The following is an 18,203-nucleotide window of genomic DNA, read 5'->3' as shown; positions in this document are numbered from 1 at the left end:
CATTGTTCCAAGACTCAGTGCCACAGTTCCACACACTTTATTCAATTTTAAAATTTTAAGTGAATACGGAGGATTTGAGCTAACTTGTGTAAGAACAAATTAATTGTTTTTTTTAAATTGTTACTTTAACATTGATCTCTTTTTATCACTGTTTTACTGATAAGATTAGGGTATTTTCCTTTTGCAAGTAGAAAACAGCATGTGAAAATGGCGGAATAAAATTATGTACCTATCTTTTGCAGAACTTATAAATAAACTCAACTTTTTGGAAAAGGTGGAGGAACCCCCTATCACAAGACTGGACCCATTTAGAGAGCTCGATTCACATGGAGCAAATCCATTTGGAGACCCAGATGATGACCCTGATATAGAAGGTAGAAGATTTTATTTCACTGTATGATGTTCAGAATAGGAAATATTTTAATAGAACAGTATGTATTTTTCAGTAAAGCTGTTCCTTGCTGCCACTTGAATTTTTTAATTGTAAAACTGTACTTGGATATCACAATGAAACTTGGCAGCCCCAATCAAATGTTTAATATGTGTGCTAAAACTCAATGATGGACATAAAAGATACAAATTCCAGTGGTGAGTAAAGTCAATGATATGACTGGTGCTGAACAGCAGTGCTTAAGAACAAAAAATAAAAAGCATAAACTTTGTGCTTTTGGTACTTTAGAAAAAAACCTCATTACTTTAAATTATTTTGGTTCATGACTGTAATATAATTAACTTCAGAGCTTTGTGGTATCTCTCTCTCTCAATTATATCTGATGCAAGACATAAGACCATAAAAGCAATGATATTGTCTGTTGTTTTGGTAATGTTTTCGAACCCATTGCAATCATTCTCATTTCCCTTTTGACATGGTAGCAAATCGATGTGACTTACTCCTATTTGAATTGGTAATTCAACTACGTCAGCAGTTACCAAGCCAAGTTTCTGTCCTACCTTCCCTCATGCCTTCCCCAAGCTCATCTTGTCCAGGAAATTCACTTCTTAACTCTCAACTCTATTCCCACTGAACTGCTGGCCACACAACTTCTCTCTTGGCCCCCGTACTAACTGATATTGTAAATGGTGGCTTCTCCATGGTTACTGCCCCACTCCTTTTCAAATATGCCATTAAAAACTGAACCTTCACCCCATGTTCTTGCAAACTGTTGCCCCCATCCTCAATCTCCCTTTCTTCTCCAAAGTCTTTGAATTTGCTATCACCTCTCCAATCTGCGCCTGTTTTTTCACAATTGGGTTTCCATCCCTACCACAGCACTGAAACTGTCCTTAATTGAAGTCAGAAATGACATAGTCTGATGATGACTCTGGTGCACCAGATCTGCAAATTCTCTCAACCTCTCTGTAGCCTTTGATACGGTTGACCACACCATCCTCCTCCATCGACTCATATTTGTCCAGTTGAGGTGAGTCCTTGCAAGGTTCTACTCCTCCCTATGCAGTTGAAGCTAGAGAAAGAATTTCCTGCAATGGATTATCTTCCTGTCCTTTTACTGACGTCTCTGTAGTCCCTTAGGATCTATCCATGGCCTCCCCTTTCTCATCTACATGCAAACCTTCAATGACATAATTTGGAGACATGACATCAGGTTTGAAATATACCCTGGCAACACCAAGCTCAGCATAAGCATTTCCTCTCTCTACCCCTCACTGTGCTTCTGTCATTGACATGCCGTAATCCTCTTTTCGGTGCTTCCTCGCTCAGCACCCCTCTCCCCAATGCCCCTATGATCAATCGCCACACCCCAAGTCCATTTCCCTTAAATGCCAGACTTAACACCTCCCTCCCTATGCCCATGTACCCCTTCTCTCATTACTCTCGGACTCTAAGTCATCCACTGCTTTCCTTTACCCAATCCCATTCCTTCAGTTCCTATTGGACACTGGTATCTCATTCCTAGTTCTTTCAAACACTACTGCGATAAAGTAGAATTTTTCTGTTCCTGGTTTCCTCTCTACAATAACTTTAGGATTACCAAACCTCCCAATTTTCAGGAAGTCTAGAATTGACTATAATCCCCTGGCACTGGTGACCTTCCTGGTGACCCATGAGGATAGTACTTTGTAGCCACAGTTTATGCCCAAGTTTTCAATCCCACCCCGCATCAACTTCAGTTTTGTTTTTGACTTGATTCTTTCATGGGATGTGGGTGTCGCTGAACTGAGCGCCTAGCTAGGTCACTTCGGAAGACAGTTAAGAGTCAAACACGTTGTTGTGGGTGTGAAGTCAAATGGAGGCCAGACCAGGTAAGATTGGCAGATTTCCTTCCCCAGAGGACATTCGCGAACCTGATGGGTTTTTACAACATAGCTGTAATGGCCACCATACTGAGACTAGCTTTATGTTCCAGATTTATTAACTGAATGTAAATCCCACCAGGAATGTTTGTCCTCAAAGCATTAACCTGGGTCTCTGGATTACTAGTCCAGTGACATTACCTCTATGCCATTATCACCCCTTATTTTCAGCCATTCCTTGCTGGAATATCATTCTGGTTGATCCCACCTTGCCAGGCTCCTGTGTAACATTTGTATGTGTAGATAGCCTTCTATGGTATAATTAATTGCCTTGGTCTTGCAAGTTGGCTTCTAATTGATGAGGCTCTATATTGATCAGCGTGAGAAGCATAAGGGCTGAACATTTCTGATACTCTGGCCAGTACAACGGATGCCAAGGCAAAATACAAAGTTCAAACAACATTGCATTTATCTAGTGTCTTTAATGTAGATAAAAACATCCCAAGGCAATGCACAAAAGTGTAATCAGATAAAGCTCAACACTAAGACAAAGAAGGATGTATTAGGAGGGGACCAAAGATACAAACTCTGCATAATTTCAAATATAACTACAACTGGTAGTGCTTAGGGTGCTACTCTCGCCTCTGAATCAGATTATGGGTTCGAGTCCCACTCTGATCATGAGCACTTTCTCAGGTGGATGTAAAAGATCCCATGACACTATTTCAAAGAAGAGCAGGGCTGTTCTGGCCAATATGTATCCCTTCATCAGCATCACAGAAAACAGATTAGTTGGTCGTTATCACATTGTTTGTGGGACCTTACTGTGCACAAATTGGTGCTGCATTTCCCACATTACAACAGTGACAACACTTCAAAATTAATTCACCTGTCGTAAAGCATTTTGAAATATTCAGTGGTTGTGAAAGTTGCTATATAAAGCAAGACTTCTTAACTAAGTTATCAGGAGGAATTTGCCATCTATTATTGAAAAGTCCCGATTGAAAAGTCTGTGAAGAAAGCAATTCAAAAGCACTGTGCCACTAGCTGACTACTATGATCTAGCTTTATTTACTGCTACTGTAAAACCTCTATCCATAAAGAAACCTGTTTAGTAATTTGCTCGAGTACAAAAGTGGCGTAATTTAAGTTATGCTCTGAATTGATTTTGGGTATTTGGTGGGAATCCAAAGCCAATAAATGGGTTGATTGTTCATGCAAGACATGCTACCCCAGATTACTTTGCATACTGCGTCATGCTTCGACTCAGAGGGAGTCCCATTGCTTGTTGACAACTGCTGACTTTTGTTTGGTGCACAAAAGGCATTCTGCAAGACCTTGACTCATAACTACTCAGTGTGCCCTCGCCCGGCCTGGCCGCCCTCGCCCGGCCTGGCCGCCCTCGCCCGGCCTGGCCGCCCTCGCCCGGCCTGGCCGCCCTCGCCCGGCCTGGCCGCCCTCGCCCGGCCTGGCCGCCCTCGCCCGGCCTGGCCGCCCTCGCCCGGCCTGGCCGCCCTCGTGCGCTCCATAACAACTGCTTTCCCAAACAGCAAGTGCAATATTTCAGCAGTGAATATCCACTGCCCAGCTCCCCAAGGCTGCTAAATGCAGTTATTCCAGACTACTTCCTACCTACTTTGAACAGCTTTGCTGCTTGCTCTCTCTCTTCTATTTTTGGGCTTTAAAACATAAAAAAGCTGGATCCATACTTAAGTAAACTTTACATTAAGGCCACTGATTTACAAATTTGATGCAAACATGTGCCTGAAAATATTAACTTTTACCAAACATCTTAATATTGCTGTAAATCAGTGGGCCTGATTGATAACATATACCCTTCATAACATAAAATAGAATAAAAAACAGAAAAGTTTAGCATCACTGGTCCAATAGAAGTCAAACTTTAGTTCTGGTCTAAAGACCTTGCTGCAGGAGTGAGTTAATAGAATATCTGCTGACTGCTCATCATTAACCCTGCAATCACCTGCTAGTGTATCCGTTACAGAAAGTGCTATAAAAGCCAGCACTTCTCTCCATGGTGAGCTGTTTTCCTGGGTCCCAATTTTTAAATACTTACCATGACAACTCTTAAAATGCTCGATGCCCTTGTCAATGCATGTTGTTCATGGTTGGCCACAAGTGACTTTTTTTGTGACTAACCATGGTGTGCCATCCTTCTTGACCTTTCTGCTTGCAATTGACCATGAGTTGAATTTCCAACCCTATACCTGTGTAACATTACCCACCTCAGCTCATCTGCTGCTCAAACCCTCACTTATGCCTTTGTTGACTTGACTATTCCAATACTCTCCTGACCAGCCTCCCAACTACTACCCTCCATATATTTGAGCTCATCTCAAAATTTTGCTGCCCATATTCTAATTTGCACCAGGACCTAGTTACCCATCATCCCTGTGTTGGCTGATCTATTCTGTTCTGCACCTTGAATTTATAGCTCTCACCCTTATGCTTAAATCTCTCCATGGCCTCGTTCCGCCCGTCACTAAGTGTCTGCAACCCGACAAGTCTCCTGTGTCCTCAAACTCTGGCTTCAGGCTTTCTCCCCTCCCTTGGCACCTCTTGATTGGCAGCCGTGCCTTCTCCTGTCTGGTCCCCAAGCTCTGGAATCCCATCCTCGACCCTTCCTCTTTCTCTAAGACCCGTCTTAAGCCCCCCTTTTTTTTTTTGACCCACCTTTTTTTCATTGCCCTAATATAACCTACTTTGGCTTGGTGCCGATTTTTATTTGATTTTCTCTCCCGTGAAGCATCATGAACTGTTTTCTTACACCATAGATGCTATGTTAATGCAAATATTTGTATGGTGCCATTTCAGGCATCTTGCCACCAGGTGGTGCTCTGGTAAGCACTTCCTCATTCCATCTATGATTCTGAAACAAAAACCGAAAATACTGGAAACACTGACTAGGTCGGGAGGAAGCAGAGTTAGCATTTTGGGAGTGGATATTTCTTGTTTTTATCCATTTTTTTTTAACAATTTTCTTTAAACCTATTTTTGGGGAAGCCAGGTACTACCGGTGGCTGATGTCCAATTCCATACTCTGGTCACAGTTTACCTACATTCACCTGCCCTGCTTCTCTTTCAGTTTATCAATGGGCTGTCATTGAACCTAGCGCTTGGTGTCATCTGCCCAACTCCATGAATAATTGTCATTTCATGCCCCTCTCTTTTCTCACCCTCCAGCGTTCATGTCCTCATTAGTTGTGGGTGGATTTTGGGAACCACAACCTTGCCTCTGTTCAGGGACCCAGCCAGCCCGCCCCCCCCCCACCAAACCAACCAACCGCCTCATCCAACATCCTGATCGTTTTCCCAAAACAAACTACAGCCCCATTCAGGCTTCAACTCTGTTCTGAATACCCTCTCTTATCGCTGGATACTCATTGCTGAACCTAGAATCATAAAATAATTACAGCAGAAGGAGGCCATTCAGCCTGTCTTGTCTATGCCGGTCCTCTGAGGAGCAGTTCACTGAGTGCCACTCCCCTGTCTTTTCCCCATAGTCCTGCAATTTTTTTCTTTTCAGATAATGGTCCAATTCCCTTTTGAAGGCCTCAATTGACTCTGCCTCCACTCACCCTCAAGCAGTACTTTCCAGATCCTAAACATTCGCTTCATGAAAAAGTTTTCCTCATGTCACCATTGCTTCTTTTGCCAATTACTTTAACCTGTGTCCTCTGGTTCTTGATCCTTCTACACATTGCAACAGTTTCTCCCTATCTGCTCTGTTGAGACCCCTCATGATTTTGAATATCTTTATCAAATCTCCTCTCAATGTTCTTTTCTCCATCTTTTTTGCACCCTCTCTAATGCCTTCTCGTCCTTCCTGAGTGTGGTGCCCAGAACCACACACGTTACTCCAGTTGAGGCTGAACCAGTTTTAACTTCCAAACCCATGATCTCTACCACCTAGAAGGACAAGAGCAGCAGGTGCATGGGAACACCACCACCTGCAAGTTCCCCTCCAAGCCACCCACCATCCTGACTTGGAAATATATCGCCATTCCTTCACTGTTGCTGGGTCAAAATCCTGGAACTCCCTAACAGCACCGTCATTGTGCCTACCCCACAAGGACTGCAGCAGTTCAAGGAGACAGTTCACCACCACCTTTTCAAGGGCAAATAGGGATGGGCAGTGAATGCTGGCCTAGCCAGTGACACCCCATGAACGAATATGTTAAAACTTGAATCCTTTACAAGCACTTGAAGTAATTCGAGGATACAAAAATTAGAATACACAAATATTTGGTTCTAATTCTGAAGTTCTTTAACAAACTCAAAGAGCTTTGGTTTTATCTCAATAATCATAAACAGGCATTTAGTTTTCTTTATTTACATTACTATGAGAAGTAAAATCTGAAACCAGTCAGCTGCAGTTGGATCACTTACCCTGTCTTGTAGATGATAAGATAACACCGTTGACTCTGTGTGAGCTACACCATGGCAGATCTGTTATAAGTATACTGGAAATCTTATGTATAGCATGTGCGCCCTACAAGTGCCATTATTACTTCCAGTAACATTTTCCAATCATACCTTATGGATTTTACCTTCATTGTTATATAAATGTATATATACTGCCTCATCATGAATAAAGCTTAACCTTCGAGATAAACATGACAGGAAAATTAATATAACTGACACTGTACAAGATACTGTTGGTTCATTCAGCTACAGCATGTTACACACAGATTTTTTCATTTATGTAACTGTGGTATGTGAACAAAACATTTAATAAACATAAGAAATTGGAGCAGGAGGAGACCATTTGCCGCAGCACCCCCCCCCACCCCCCACCCCACCCCCCGCTCTGCCATTCAACATGATCATAACTGATCTTCTACCTCAATTCCAGTTTCCTGCTCAATCTCCAAATCCCTTGATTCCCTGAGAGATCAAAAATCTGTCTGTCAGCCTTAAATGCATTCAACGATGGTACATCCACAACCTTCAAGGGTAGAGAATTGCAAAGATTCACAACCTGCTGAGTGAAGAAATTTCCCTGCTTGTGAATCCTAAATGATCTGCCCCTTATCCTGAGTCTGTGCTCTGTATTCTGGATTCCATGACTGGGGGAATTATTTTCCTGCTGTGTGTTAAGAAAACACTGCCTGTTTTATTCTTCATGTTAAAAATATATATCTTTGTTTGTAAGCAATGCTTTGAGAGATTCACTTCTACCTAAAGTGTTTGCTATTTATGAAGTGTCTGTCATACAGAAATTCCCAATTGGGTCCTGGAAAAATTGAGCTAATTGAAAAATGAATTGCTGATGTATTACCTATGAGGATTTTGCTCTCAGATTTTTAATTGAGCATATGCTTCTCTCTCTCAACCCACCTCAGACTCTCTCTTCTCTTGGAACCAATGTAGCCTCCAACTCAATGAGCAATACCACAAAGTGCAATCATTTTAAGAATAATATCATAGATTGGTTACAGCACACAAGGCCTTTTGGCCCTCGTGTCTTTGTGCTCTTTTTTTATATTCATTAATGGGATGTGGGCTTCACTGGCCAGGCCAGCATTTATTGCCCATCCCTAGTTGCCCTTGAGAAGGTGGTGGTGAGCTGCCTTCTAGAATTGCTGCAGCCCCTGTGGTGTAGGTACACCCACAGTGGTGTCAGGAAGTGAGTTCTGGGATTTTGACCCAGCGACTGAATGAATGGCGATATATTACCAAGTCAGGATGGTGAGTGACTTGGAGGGGAACTTGCAGGTGGTGGTGTTCCCATCTATCTGTTGCCCTTGTCCTTCTAGATGGTAGTGGTTGTGGGTTTGGAAGGTGCTGTCTAAGGAGCCTTGGTGAATTCCTGCAGTGCATCTTGTAGATGGTACACACTGCTGCTACTGTGCGTCGGTGTTGGAGGAAGTGAATGTTTGTGGATGTGGTGTCAATCAAGCGGACTGCTTTGTCCTGGATGGTGTCCAGCTTCTTCAGTGTTGCAGGAGCTGCACTCGTCCAGGCAAATGGGGAGTATTCCTGACTTGTGCATTGTAGATGATGGACAGGCTTTGGGGAATTATGCTATTATGCAAGAGCATCTCAGTTAGTCCCACCACCCCATCTTTACCCCATAGCACTGCAAATTTTTCTCTTTGGATAATGATCCAATTCCCTTTTGAAAGCCATGATTGAATCTGCCTTCACTACACCTTCAAGCAGTGCATTCCAGGTCCTAACCACTTGCTGTGTAAAAAAAGATTTTGCCTCATGTCACCTTTGATTTCTTTTTAGATTGTTTGGAAGTAAGGTTCACATTTTGTTTAAATTGTGCAATCATTTCATACATTGCAGGAATTTGTTGTGCTATCATGTTTTTCACTAACTGTTTTGCTTCAAATTTAAATATCCCGTAACTTCATTTGCAGACAGAAACATTGGAACAACATCAGCCACAAGACCAGAAGAGTCCTTCTATGATAATGACCCCAAAAATCCTTTTAATGAGCAGTATGAGAATTCTCTCAATCCATTTGATTTAAGTGATCCTCAAGCTGACAAGATTCCTGAAAATAGAACAGAAGAGATTGAACCACCAAAACCAACAAAGCGACAGAATGTCAAACCTGTGGACATGAGCAAGTACCTCTACGCTGAAACAACCAAAACAGAGGAGGAGGAATTAGATGAGTATGTTATTAAAATACTCCAACATTAGATTTGAATCTATTTTGTATACCTAATAGCACACAGGATCACATCCTAAAAACTTACGGGTGACATCCTATGGATACACTTAAACATTCAATGATGCCGAAAGAGATCATTACCTGTTTGTTCGCCTATGTAAGCTGAGTTTAATAGGTATTAAAAATCATATAGTCAGAGCATCCAATTTCATGCACCTTAGTTTAGTCAATTAAGTTTCCAGTACGTTTCTTCTATAAAATGCATCAAAGGAGACGGTTGCATGAATAAATACTGCAGTTTAGACCATAAAAGATATCCATTTATTTATTTACATTTCACCCCATGTTTGGACTCTTCATAGTTTTCTTCAGCTTAAGTGGGAAAAGGCAAGCTGCAGATTTCACTAACCTCGGTGCTAATTTGGCTCAGTCCTTGGAAACACTTTCTCCAAATGATATTTCCATATTGTGAGGCATTGCAGTTAGTATGTCAACAGATAATTAATTAAACTCTTCAGGATTGTTAAGCAGCTTTCTGAGAAAGGAATTGGGAATGAAGGATTTTTTTTTAAAAATCATGGATGGAATTTGAGCATTGCTGGCTAGGTCAGCATTTATTGCCCATCTCTAATTGCCCTTGAGAAGGTGGCGGCGAGCTGCCTTCTTGAACCGCTGCAGTCCATCTGGTGTAGGTATACCTGCAGTGCTGTTAGAGAGGGAGTTCCAGGATTTTGACTCAGTGACAGTGAAGAAACAGCGATATATTTCCAAGTCAGGATGGTGAGTTGGAGGAGAACTTCCTGTTGGTGGTGTTCCCATGTGCCTGCTGCCCTTGTCCTTCTAGATGGTAGCAGTCATGGGTTTGGAACGTGCTGCCTTGGTGAGTTTCTGCAGTCCATCCTTGTAGATGGCACACACTGCTGCTATTGTCTGTTGGTGGTGGAGGGTGTGAATGTTTGTGGAAGGGGTGCCTATCAAGTGGGCTTCTTTGTTCTGGATAGCTTCAAGCTTCTTGAGTGTTGTTGGAGCTGCATTCATCTAGGCAAGCAGAGAATATTATGTCACACTCCTGACTTATGCCTTGAAGATGGTGGACAGGCTTTGGGAAGTCAGAAGGTGAGTTAGTCAATACAGGATGTTGATAGCGATGGTTAAATTTTCTCTTGTTGGAGATGGCAATTGTGTGGCACGAATTTTACTTGCCACTTGTCAGCCCAAGCCTAGATTGCCTTTGGACATGGACTGCTTCAGTATCTGAGGAGTTGTGAATGGTGCTGAACATCGTGCAATCATCAGTGAACATCCCCACTTCTGACCTTATGATGGAAGGAAGGTCATTGATGAAGCAGCTGAAGATGGTTGGGCCTCACTACCCTGAGGAACTCCTGCATTAATGTCCTGGAACCACAATCATCTTCCTTTGTGCTAGGCATGACATTAGTGAATTACAACAATCAACAATGGTTTAATGACTTTTAATTCCAGATTTTTATTGATTCAAATTCTACCATCTGCCGTGGTGAGATTCGAACCTTGATCCCCAGCATTACCCTGGGTCCCTGGATTACCAGTCAGTGACAATATCACTATGCCCCCACTGCCTCCCCCATGTTAGGCTTGCAACCTTTGTGTGTCTAATTTAGATATCAGCGTTAATGGTCTTTAAAAATTACCCATTCTTCTTGAGCACAGTTCTTTCAGTTTTTGGACAGGTTTGGGACTTCAGTTGAATGCTGAAACTTGAGATGAAGTGAATAGTCCTACCCCATAGAACTCCATCTCCTGGTGTCTTCGTGGTAGAAGGCAGTTCCTCTAACCGTCTCCCACAGTCAAGGCAGCAGCCAGTGAAAGTCCTCTTAAAGTGAAATGGGAGTGGATCAGGTTTGTAATGAGGAAGGCGTGAAGGATTATTTGAGCATTAATGACACTGTTTGGCTTTCCTTACTTTCCACATTATCATTGATTTTTTTTTTACAAAATTATAATAGGCTTATTTTGCTATTTTCACTGTCTATTTTTCATTTGGAAATCTAGGTGTGGGACCTTTGCTTATAGTTTAAGATATCACCAGTATTGAAAATGTTAGGAGTAAAGAAACAGAAATTCAGAGGCTATGATTAGATCAAACCTGTAGATTGTAGGAGGAAGATAAGGGTTTGGACAGTTTTTAGGTCCTTAGGAAGACTGAGGCCTGAATTTTTGTGCAGACGAAGAGGTGCTCTGTCTGTGCGAAAGCACTGGCAGAGGCCCGAATCCGGAAGTCCCACCCCCCGAACCTAGCCCCCACCATTTTCAGACGGTGAATAAAAATCATAAATCCATGGTTCCCAGAGGCAGCTGCCCCCATTTCTGTAAATTTTGTGAGGTAGGTGCCTGAAACCCAAAGTGTTCTGATTAGACCTAGTAGGAACAGGCCTGTGCCTTGTGGATTTTTTTTGGATAGCTAGCGTACCCTTTTCAGAGAGATAAAGCACACCTTTGGATATGGCCCCAGGACACCTTTGGGAAAGGTAGGGAGCCTTAGGCAAGGATCCCCCTTGGGTGAGGCGAGGCTCCCCTATGGGTGAGGTGAGGCTCCCCTTTGGGTACTTGGTAAGTTGGCATGGAGGCAGTAAGGGCAATGGGTGGTGGATGGGCCAAGGGTTGGCATAGGAGGTATGACACGCCATGGGGATGGATGTGGGGGGGCATGAGGTGGCATAGGTTGGCATGGGGAGTGCGAGCAGGGTGAGGGTTGGAAGGCTGTTTTTTGTTTAATTTTTTAAAATAACTTCAGCACAATGCCGGAGCACAGAGGCAGGCCTTCCGCCCAGCCCGCCCTGCACCTGGCAGCCTTTGCACTTGTTCATGGGGCAGTGGCCCGACTTCTAATCTAGCCCTTCCACCACCCCACCCCCACCCAGTACGAAAGTCTGCATTCGGGGCCTTTTTTTTTCTCCCCGGTTAGGTTGGTGGAGACAGAAAATGCCCCGTCTCTGCACTCCCGACCTGCAAGTAAAAATCTGGGCCTGAGTTGGATTCTCTCCAAAGCCCCTTGCACTGATAACCTTTTTAAATTGTTTATTGGAGTCTGTGGAATGTGGCCTAAAAATAGTGCCAAGTGCAGTTGATTTTTTCCAAAACTCCATAACCTATTTGCATTCTGCAGTAATTCTGCCTGGTACATGGAAAATTACTTGCATGATTTGTTCCTTATGGCATTTCTTTTTATGCTTTATCATTCTGGCTGTTCATTTTACTATTTTAAATTTGGTGTTAATCAGTGAAATTATTATGAAACAAAATAGTCAAATATTGCAGTGCTAAATTGAATATCAAATTCTGTGTTTGCAAGGAGCAGTGGTTTTGGACCAGTTTTACTTTTATTTCTAAAGGGTGAAGGTATTAAAAGTTTAAACTGGCAATGAATGGAATATTCCTCAGAGACTTTTTCTGTCAGCAGGTTAAATTTGGCCCTGTCATCCTCATCTTTCATTCAGGTATCTTGGTCTTATTGGAAGTTCATGAATGACAGATACATCTGGAAGGCAAGCTTCAAGGCTGACATGTGATGCGTACTGAAAGTGCCTAGTTGTTTGTTTCCTTGTCAAGTGCTTTACCACAACAAAATAGAGGTTGATCAAGTATAAGACGTAAGAGCAGGCTAATTGCCCAATTGTGTATTTTATATCTAGAGGATCATCTTGCTTTCCCACTGATTGTAGATAGAAAGTTTCCCTTTTCTCCCCCCAAATCCACTCCATGGTGAATTTTCATGAAGAGCTTTTTGTCAGTCTGAGCAGCTTAATGTTAGGTTGAACTTGTCATTGGTTTTATACCTGTCTGATGACAAAACTATAAACTGATAATGATTTTTTTTATTAGCTTCAACTTTTTCTCTCGATCTACTTTTGTAAAGGTGCAGCAAAATAGATCAAGAAATAAACGTATTTTGAACATTTTTGAACAAATATCTTTTTCTGAATTAAGATAAAACTGTGTCTGGTTTCAAAACTATGCAAGCGACTGCATTAAAACTAATAGCATAAACTTTCACTTTTTCTGCTGTGATTAGAAATGTTACTTTAATTTAATGTTGAAGTAGATTTTATATTTTTCAACTGAAACGGCCTATGTAAATGGCATATATTCTCAAGAGTGACTGCGAGCCACTTAATATCGGAATGTGGACCTTAAGATAAGAGTTTAACATTCATTTAAATGTTTAGTAAGAAGTAACGAGCAGGATTATCTTTTAACCTTGAAAAGCTTGTCACAGCGGATGTGCCATGAAATTCTTGTTTATTCAGCAGGTAAAAGGTTGTAAGATGCAATAAAAATACTGTACATTATATCTGGAATATTTTCAAAATGTGCTTGTGTATTTAAGTACACAGAAGAAAATATATTTTAAGGAAGGAAGTTGTCAAATTTATTTAAAAAAAATAAATTTTGTCTTTGTTAGATCTAATCCATTCTACGAGCCGAAGGCTGTACATTCTACAAGGTATCCAACCACATTAGCGACAGCTTCAGTACAACAGTCTGAGACAGATAAAAAGACAAAGAGGAAGGCTCCATCACCTCCTTTACCTGACAATACTTACACACCAAAGACAGAGACTGTAAATGTGTACATCAAACCAGCTGTTGTGGCGGATCTATCTTCATCACCAAAGGTTTGGTTTAGCAGTAAATTTATTATAATTGTCAGTTTACTTTAGTCCTCAATTATTATACTTTGAGCTGTTTATCATTTTTAACAAGTATTCAGATGATGATTGACAATTCATTCAAGACTTTTGAAGTTTAGAATCTTTTAATAAGAAATTATTTAAGTGACACAGTCCAGTGTGATCTGTGGAATTGAAAACCTGGCAAAGTATTGGTCTGTAACAGCAGTAGACTATTTGGCTTTAAATGTTTTACAAATGTGATTATTTGTACAAATGTTATAATGGGTATAAAAAATCAGCTTATCTGCAAGAATCTCAAAAGTGATTTTTAGTTTACTTTTATCTTTTAAAGTGATTAATTGTAATATTGGAAGTTTGAAACTCCGTTCTGAGCTGGATGAGTTGTCCATATGTTTCTTCATAAAAGTATCCATTATGGTTGATGCTTACATTTTCTATTGGAGCAATTGTATTAAAGGTTATATTTTATTGGTGGCTCATTACAAGTTGACAAAATAATAAGTTTCTATTAATGCTGCACAATAATCTCCAGGTAAGAATCGTATTGAAAGTTGTAGAACTGTTCAGCTTAATCCATTTGCCCATATCTAGGGAGCTAGTCACAAGGACGTCTGAGTAGCAACTTTGCATTGACTCCTTTTATTTTCTGAAATTTGCATAAGAGGACCCTGAAGAGTAAAAGATCTGAAAACCATCCTTCTACAAGCTTAGTAGTGGACGCATTCTGAATTATACTAAATTTTGAGACACCAAATTTCAATGAAGAAATGTTTTTTATTTATTTTTTCCCAGAATGTGGACATCACTGGCTAGGCCAGCATTTATTGCCCATCCCTAATTACCGTTGAGAAGGTGGTGGTGAACTGCCTTCATGAACCACTGCAGTCCATGTGATGTAGGTACACCCACAGTGCTGTTAGGGAGCGAGTTCCAGGATTTTGACCCAGCAACAGTGAAGGAATGGCGATGTAGTTCCAAGTCAGAATGGTGTGTGGCTTGGAGGGGAACTTGCAGGTGGTGATACTCCAACTGCTGCCCTTGTCCTTCTAGGTGGTAGAGGCCACAGGTTTGGAAGGTGCTGTTGAAGGAAGTGCATCTTGTAGATGGTACACATTGCTGCCACTGTGCATCTATGGTTGGGTGAGTGAATGTTTAAGGTGGTGGGTGGGGTGCCAGTCAAGTGGGCTGCTTTGTCCTGGATGGTGTCGAGCTTCTTGTTATTTGAGCTGCACTCATCCAGGCAAGTGTAGAGCATTCCATCACACTCCTGATACAACTGAGTGGCTTGCTAAGACATTGTGGAGGGCAGTTAAGAGTGAGCCACATTGCTTAGAGTCTGGAGTCACATGTAGGTCAGACCAGGTAAGGATTTCCTTCCCTAAAGGACATTAGTGTACCAGATGAATCATTGTCTAACTTTTCATTTCAGATTTAATAATTGAATTCAAATTCCATTAACTGCCATGCTGAGATTTGAACCTGTGTCTCCAGAGCATTAGCCTTGGACTCTGGATTTCTAGTGTCATGAAGCTATTAATGTATATATTATTGGAAAATATTTTTCTTTTAAAATAGAGGTTTAGTCTGTGGGTGTGTCTTAATTGGATTAAAGCCAGCTAGTCTGGATGCTTTATGTACTAGTTTTGAGATGCAAGAGAGGTAGAGTGCATTTTTATTTTTTTTCAATAGAGCATTCAAGAAGTGGGGTGAAACCTGGCACCTAGCTAGCAGAGACCAAGCAATATGTTTATATTACTAATAAAATTGGTACTATGAAAGGGATTTTATTGTTAGAAGAGGTGGAGCTCAAAGACGCTGGTGAGACAATGAGAATTTACATTCAGTGAGATGTGCTGGATATAACCGATAACAGTTTTGTGTGTGCAGGGTAGAGGCAATGTAAGATCAAAGTAGCTGTAAGCCTCCAACTGTCTCCACAGGAACCAAAGTGAGAGGAACCTAATTTTGAATTTGTAAAGTGAAAATGCTTTGCTTGGTGTCTGTTGAAAGTCTACGGGTTGCTGTTGCCTTAATGGAGATTAGTTTGGGAATTTGTTAAAAGTTATGATAATTTGTAGCGATATGTGTATATTTAACCTGTGTAAATTAAAATGTTAATATAAAACCTCTTGAGAATTGGTGGTCTGATTCCTTAATTTAGAGTTGCATCTCAAACATGCCACTTAAGAATACAGGTTATGACAGTTGTCTAAAGTTTTCCTCTGGGATTTTTAAATAACTCAGCTTTACTGAAAGGCTGTATCATATCACTAGTCCAGTGACATTACCCCCTTCAACTAGAGAGTGGTAGAAGAAGTGTAATTCTAATTTCAATTGCTGCAGACAGCAGAACTTGAGGGATAGAGGAGTGGATCTAAGGCTGGTGCTTCAAACTTAAATAAGGGCAATTAGGAGGGCATGATGACAGAGCTGGCTGAAATGAACTGGAAAATTAGGTTAAGGGAGAGATAAGTAGAGATGTAATAGCAGACATTTAAGGAGATATTTCAGAATATTCAGGGAAGATACATTCCAGTGAGAGAGGAAAACTCCAGGAGAAGGACACACCATCCGTGGCTAACTAAGGAAGTTAAAGATTAGTATCAAATTGAAAGAAAAAGTGTATAGTTTGGCAAAGATGTGCGGAAGGTCAGAAGATTGGACAGAATACAAAGAACAGCAAATAATGACTAAAAGATTAATAAGGAGGGAGAAATTAAAGTGCAAGAGAAAGCTAGCTAGAAATATAAAAACAGTAAGTTTCTACATATATTTAAAAAGGAAAAGAGTAAGTAAAGTGAGCGTTGGTCCTCTAGAGAGTGAGAATTTGGAATTAATAATGGAAAATAAGAAATTGATGGATGGTTGAACAAATATTTTGCATCTGTCTTTACTGTAGAGGTTACAAATAACATCCCAGAAATAATGATAAATCAGGAGGGAGGAACTTAAATAATTACCAGGGAAATGGTGCTACAAAAAATATAAGAACTAAAAGCTGACAAGCCCCAGGTCCTAATGGACTTCATCCTAGAAGTGGCTGCTGAGATAGTACATGCGTTGGTTTCGATTTTCCAAAATTCCCTAGATTCTAGAAAGGTTCTATCAGATTGGAAAATAGTGAATGTGACCCCTCTATTCAGGAAAGGAGGGAGACAGAAAGCGGGAAGCTACAGGCCAGTTAGCTTAATATCTGTCATAGGGAAATTGCTGGAATCTATTCTTCGGGAGGTTATGATGAGGCTTGTAGATGTGGTGTACTTGGATTTCCAAGAGGCTTTTGACAAAGTGCCACATCAAAGGTTACTATGCAAAATAAGAGCGCATGTTCTAGGGAGTAACATAGTAGCATGGATAAAGGGTTGGTTAGCTAACGGGAAACAGAGAATAGGGATAAATGGTTCATTTTCAGGTTGGCAAGATATAATGAATGGAGTGCCAGAGGGATCAGTGCTGGAGCCTCAAATGTTTACAATTTATATCAATGACTCAGACGAAGGGAGTGGATATATAGTTGCAACATTTACTGATGACACAAACATACGTAGGAAAGTAAGTTGTGAAGAGGACATAAGTCTGCACACTGGACATAGGTTAAGTGAGTGGACAAAAATTTGGAAGATGGAGTATAATATAGGAATAAGTGAACTCTTCCATTTTGGCAGGAAGAATGGAAAAGCAGCATATTATTTAAATGGAGAGAGATTGCAGAACTCTGAGATACAGAGGGATCTGGGTGTCCTGATACATGAATTGCAAAAAGTTAGTATGCAGGTGCAGCAAATGATTAAGAAGGCAAATGGAATGTTGGTGTTTATTGTAATGGGAATCAACTATAAAATTATGGATGTTTTGCTACAGACGTACAGGGTGTTGGTGAGACCACACCTGGAGTACTGTGTATAGTTTTGGTCTCCTTGTTTCAGAAAGGATATAATTGCGTTAGATTAATTCAGAGAATGATCACTTGACTGATTCCTAGGCTGGGGGGAAAGATTGGACAGGGTGAGCCTGTGTCCATTGGAGTTTAGAAGAATGAGAAGTGATCTTATTGAAACAAAAGATCCTGAGGGGACTTGACGGGTGGATGCTGAGAGGATGTTTCCCCTCTGGGAGAGACTAGAACGAGGGGACACAGTTTAAAAATAAGGGATCCCCAATTAAAGAGGGTGATAAGGAGAAATTTTCTTTTCTATGTATTGTGAATCTTTGAAACGCTCTTCCCAGAGAGTGGTGGAGGAAGAGTCGGTGAATATTTTTAAGGCAGATGTAGATAGATTGTTGAGTATTCTTGAGTCAAAGGTTATCAGAGGGTAGACAGAATGTGGAGATGAGGCCACAATCAGATCAGCTATGATCTTCTTGAATGGTGGAGCAGGCTTGAGGGGCCAAATGGCCTAATCCTAATTCATGTCTTCATATCTAACTTTCCATCTCTGGTTTTGGTAATTGTTTTCTGTGCTATCAATTAGCATTGCAGCACTTCACAATCCGAAATATATTTTCTAAAGGTGAGGTGATTGGGATTTTATTTTCAAATAGACATTTTAGGGTAAAAATATTTTTTAATAAATATAATGGTTTGCTTAATATTATGCAAATGAAAAATTTCAGTTTCAGA

General features: G+C 40.9%; 1 protein-coding gene across 4 annotated transcripts in view; it reads left to right on the top strand.

Annotated features, from left to right (window-relative positions):
- ehbp1 (EH domain binding protein 1) overlaps positions 1-18,203 on the top strand; it is a 383,657-nt gene that overhangs the window by 145,681 nt on the left and 219,773 nt on the right. For all 4 annotated transcript variants that reach the window (XM_041177904.1, XM_041177895.1, XM_041177886.1 and 1 more), the window contains exons 7-9: positions 243-374; positions 8,646-8,907; positions 13,351-13,564. In XM_041177904.1, coding sequence (XP_041033838.1) covers positions 243-374; positions 8,646-8,907; positions 13,351-13,564 — 608 coding nt within the window. The remainder of the gene's footprint in view (positions 1-242; positions 375-8,645; positions 8,908-13,350; positions 13,565-18,203) is intronic.

This window comes from Carcharodon carcharias, chromosome 2 (genome assembly GCF_017639515.1).
Source record: "Carcharodon carcharias isolate sCarCar2 chromosome 2, sCarCar2.pri, whole genome shotgun sequence".
Taxonomy (NCBI): Eukaryota; Metazoa; Chordata; class Chondrichthyes; order Lamniformes; family Lamnidae; genus Carcharodon; species Carcharodon carcharias.
Note: the sequence above shows the minus strand (reverse complement) of the source record. Positions and strands in the feature narration are given on the sequence as shown.